This window comes from Polypterus senegalus, chromosome 8 (genome assembly GCF_016835505.1).
Source record: "Polypterus senegalus isolate Bchr_013 chromosome 8, ASM1683550v1, whole genome shotgun sequence".
NCBI classification, from domain to species: domain Eukaryota; kingdom Metazoa; phylum Chordata; class Cladistia; order Polypteriformes; family Polypteridae; genus Polypterus; species Polypterus senegalus.
Window position 1 is genome coordinate 156,717,744 of NC_053161.1, and position 5,139 is coordinate 156,722,882.

General features: G+C 41.8%; 1 protein-coding gene across 1 annotated transcript; it reads left to right on the top strand.

Moving 5' to 3' along the window:
* Positions 1–351: 351 nt before the first annotated feature.
* LOC120533209 (zona pellucida sperm-binding protein 3-like) lies at positions 352–2,964 on the top strand. The gene is made up of 9 exons (XM_039759978.1): positions 352–743; positions 1,328–1,446; positions 1,602–1,705; positions 1,785–1,959; positions 2,033–2,153; positions 2,239–2,330; positions 2,405–2,520; positions 2,592–2,714; positions 2,831–2,964. The coding sequence occupies exons 1-9, from the start codon at positions 402–404 to the stop codon at positions 2,947–2,949; spliced, it is 1,311 nt and encodes a 436-aa protein (XP_039615912.1). The 5' UTR covers positions 352–401; the 3' UTR covers positions 2,950–2,964.
* Positions 2,965–5,139: the final 2,175 nt, after the last annotated feature.

Consider the following 5,139-nt stretch of genomic DNA (forward strand, 5'->3'; position numbering starts at 1 on the left):
AATTATTTTCAGGACGTCACCTGTATAATTTAAAACTTAGTATGCTTTATTTTTCTCTTTGGCAAAGCAAATAATTTTATTTTTTTTTTTTTAGTACCGAGAGATATAAACCCTAATTGCTTGCCCCGTAAAAGAAATATCAAGTGACTGCCTGAGATGATCTTACGCTTTTGCGGCTGTCTTGATTTGTGATTCTAATTTATTATCTCCTTCCCGTAATTAACCTCAGTATTTCATGCGTCTTGTTCATTTCAAACGCGATTGGTGTCTGATTGGCGATATTTTTCCCCGCACGTGTTGCTAACATTAAGACGTCGAACACCTTCATTCGTGTATATAAAGCCTGCGCTGCGCATTGAACTTTACTGCGTTTTGCTGATTTTTCTCTTTGTTGTTTCAAAATGTGGTGTAAAGACAAGGGTCAGAGAGCCGTGGTATTGCTGTTCTTTTTCTTCTGCGATGCATTTTCTCAGCCCCGTTTCAAAGGACAGAAGCAAATCGCAAAACACCAGAAGCCCGCGGTCATGCATTATGTTGAGCCGAGAGCTGGCGCTCCGCAGACCGTAACCGCTCAGTGCACCGACAGTGAGGTGATCGTCACCATCAGTCCGGACTTGCTGGGCATCCAAAAGCCGGTGCAGCCTTCTGATCTTTCCATAGGTGGATGTGGCGTCACCAGCCCTGCCGGTGCTCAGTCCTTCGTGATTGAAGCACCTCTGCAGGGCTGTGGGAGCACCGTGGAGGTGAGTGGCTTCAGTGCTCTCGCACTTTTAGCAATGTCGTTTATTGTGAGGTGTGTGGTGGGGTTTTTTTTTTTTTTTTTTGCTGCCTGAGTAGCAGTTGATCAGACCCGCATTAAGAAAGTGTTGTAAATAACACTGGGGATCCCCTGCCCCAGCACTTAACTAATTCATTACCTTTACAATCACAAAGGGATAAACAAGTTGGATAGTTTGTTCATTTGAGGAAATGACTTTCTAGTTGCAATTTTAAAATGGGTATAAACATCAGGGGCCATGTCTACTGGTCACCATATTAGTTGTCAAAGAATTAATGTCTGCATTTCGATTTTTGCTTGTCTTAAATTTACTTGTGGTGACCCCTTTTTTTGTCCTGTATTCTATAATCCAACATGGGTTGATTAATGGAGCAAAAAGTGATTTGTATTCTACATAGGTTTAATCATCCAAACTCCACTGTTAAGATCTACATTGACTAAAACCTTTTTCCACAGATGCTTGGATTCTATAGACCTGACTAGATCAATACAAAAACTTTGTCATTGTGTTTAGTATTGGCAGTCAGCTGAATTGTTGGATCTTTGTAGATGCTGGGAGCTGTAATTGCCTACACCTTCACCCTTGACTACAATCCTTCTCCAGTTGATGGTCTTCCCATTGTAAGAACAAATCCAGCTGTGGTGCACATTGAATGCCAATACAACAGGTGAGAAAATGTAAGGTGCAAGTAGAGTTAGATTGGACCTTGGCCTGGAGTATGTTAAACTCCCATAGCTTTACACATCAGTGGCCGTATCGGCATGGCTTTGAAAGAAGACAATGCTATCTTGATCACCACTTTCTAATTTTTCTCCAACCCAGGCTACACAATGTAAGCAGCAATGCTTTAAACCCCACTTGGGTTCCCTACACCTCCACGATATCTTCTGAGGATATTCTGGGCTTCTCGCTTGTTATAATGAGCAGTAGGTGTACACATTTAAAAATCCTACTTTCCATTTGCACTGATGTGATCTGAACACCTTGTAACATTCCTGTCTGCAGGTGACTGGAGTGGGCCGAGTCCATCCAACACATTCTTCCTAGGAGACCTCATTAACCTTCAAGCGTCTGTGGACAGCACTAACCACGAGCCTCTCCGTGTCTTTGTGGACAGCTGTGTGGCCACTCCTGGGTCCAATGCATCTGCCCCGGCCTACACCTTCATTGGGAATAATGGGTTGGTGTGAGTAATAGCATTGTGTTTCCAGACCAAGATCTAGTCAGACTATGGTCCCTCTTGTGTATTGCAGGTGTTTCTTAGACAGCAAACTGACAGGCTCCAATTCCCAGTTCGTGTCCCCCAGAGTTGCCCAGTCTTTAATGCAGTTTCAGCTGGATGCCTTCAGGTTTTATGGTCTGACTACTAGTTCAGTAAGTCCTTTCCTCCCATCTCCTTTGGAGGAATCCCATTGAAGCTCCCAGGTGTGACTGTAGTCTCTTGCATGTCTACTTTCAGATCTTCATTACCTGCCATCTGAAGGTGACCTTGGTGTCTGCTAATGTTGATCCTTTGAATAAGGATTGTTCATACAACTCTGCACTGAGCCAGTAAGTGACTGACAGTATGAGGGGGCACCTGTTCAGATGAGGTAGCAGGTTGTGATTGGTGGCTGTGCTTTCAGGTGGAGCTCGGTGGATGGAGACAATGCTGTCTGTAGCTGCTGTGACACAAGCTGTGCCAACCCCCCTCCCTTCAGGAGGGGCTCTGGTGCCGCTAAACACAGACCCAGGAGAGCAAGTAAGTGACCTTGCCAGCAGACTTCTGTAGTGTCCAGCCTGGGATAGACAAGCTGCAATTGTATTTTTCAGGTGAAGTGAGTGCAACAGCTGGATGGCAGGAGACCATTTCTGTTGGCCCTGTTTTTCTGGAGCAGGTCGCTCCTTTGTCTTTATCTCGGTCCCTGTCTCCTCAGCAAGATGAAGTCTCTGCAGGTAACTTGTTTGAACAGTGTAAATGCAAGCCATGTTAAGGACTGCTTTTGAATCTAGCCTAGTGAGTTGCAGTGTTTAGGATTTCTTCATTCCTAATTTTTCTTTTCTCCTTGCAGGCTCACAATTCCACTATTCCCTCCTTGGTGCTGTTGTAGGTGTCCTGGCTGTCTCGTGTGTGGCTGTACTATTCTTTGCCCACAGAAAAGCAAAGGGCACTGTTAATACTAAGCAATAAAATTTTAATACACAATGTTGTCTACACTTGTCTGGGGTGCTTGTACATTTCTTAGTGTTTATCTTGCTGAATCCCTTCCCAGATGGAATGGACCATTTGCCTGGTTACTATACAGTAATATGCTGTATTCCTATGATTTAGATTAGCTTTGATTATTGCTTGACGATATCCACAGTGTAATGTTGAATTGGAGTGAATGATTAGACACAGATTATCCAATATGGAAGATGGGTGTTCAGACTCCCAAAGCTGGATTAAACTGGTGGGGACATCTTGTGTTGGTCTCATTAAAGTTTAATATAATGGTGGAAAAGCGGCACCAGAGTAATGACCTGATCTATACTAGTGGGTTCCACCATCTTGGCTTACTGTGGTTTCAATTCCATCCAGAATTGCAAGTGGTGTGAGATTCCTTCTAAATTGGGCTGTTTATGCCTACAGTAAAGCACAGTAGCTGATTAAATTTTATTTTTTTTCCTTCTAATCTGGAATAGATAAGCCTCTGTTGGGTTTAACTGATTCTGTGTACTGTACTTGGACTTGCAGTAGATCAATGGAGTGGGCAGATGGCATTAAAGGAATACTAAGTTTCTGCCCCACTAATGGACTAAATAGGTTTTTCCAGGTGTTCAACTTAATATTCCCCATAGTTTGCTTTCCTGTCACTTGGAGGAATTTGACCTGGGGTTGCTTTTTATGTATTGCACAAGGGGTTATTTCCACACCTAAAATTTTAGTAATGTAGCTGGTATACAAACATGCTTGACATTAACCCTTAAAGGTCAAGTGAACAAGAAGTTGGCCGACTATCCTGTGTCCAATAATACATTTTATTTATGTAGCACCTTTCCCATGCTCAAGGCACCACAAATTCTTAGAAAAAAGAGCAGGCTATATAACATTGGATACATTTTCCTGAATAGAAAAAATAAAATCTAACAAAGCATTAAATAGAATAAAAGATAATAAACCTGAGCAAAATACTAAAAAAATAACCTAATTTGTGATAACAGACTCATTATCTTGAGCACCTGGACAGAGTTAAACTGAAAGGGTGGAATGTTAAGTTAAAAGCCTTTCTAAATAGACGAGTTGTAAGGTTTTTAAAAGAATGGAGTTGGCTGATATTATTTTTCGGGATGTTATTACAAAGTCTAGGTGCTATGGAGCACAAGGCCCTGTCACCCATAGAGTGCAGGTTCGTGTAAGGCACAACAAGATTACCAGAATCGGAGGACCTTAGTAGGCAAACCGGAGCTTAGTGATTTAGAAGGTCACTACTGTGTTCCGGTGCGAGGCCATTTAAAGCTTTGTAGGTTATTAATGATTTTATATTCGATTCTGTAAGACACAGGGAGCCAGTGAAAGTGAAGCAGAATGGCTGTTATGTATTTACTGTTGCTGGTCCATGTCTGGACTCTTGCAGCAGAGTTTTGAATCAATTGGAGCTGTGATCGAAGATTAGAAGGGGCACCTGCCAGCAGAGTGTTAATGTAAGCTGGCTAATGGTCTCTGCTGGAACATGTCTTTTAACAAATCAGTGTCAGGGTTAATTCAGCAGTTAGGCAAATTCAGTTGTCTATAAGAATACGCCACCACCACCTATTTAAAGCGTCATGATGCTCCAACAATGATGGATGGATTAAAAGCCGGAAGTCTACGTGACCATCACCATCAAGTCCTTCCGTGAGAACCCTAAGTCCAAAGAGGACTGTTTCATTTATGTTAGGTAGAATGCCCAGAGGGGACTGGGCAGTCTAATGGTCTGGAAACACTACAGATTTTATTTTTTGCTCCAGCCATCTGGAGTTTTTTTTTCTCTCCCTCCCGGCCATTGGACCTTACTGTTATTTTATGTTAATTAATGTTGACTTATTTTATTTTCTTACTGTGTCTTTCATTTTTCTATTCTTCATTATGTAAAGCACTTTGAGCTACTTTTTGTATGAAAATGTGCTATATAAATAAATGTTGTTGTTGTTGAATGACTTTTTGTTCTGTGACATCTCCCCAGTGTGCTATCCTTTAGTCGATTGCTGTAACAGGATGCTCCCTGTTTGAGCATTTTCTGAAGAGAAATAAAATGTATTGAACAAGTTTCCTCCTGACTTGGAGGTCCTAGTTTAGGACAAGACTTAAATTTTCCAGATTTATTTTTCAATCAAAAAACCCAAACAGCACACCTAACTA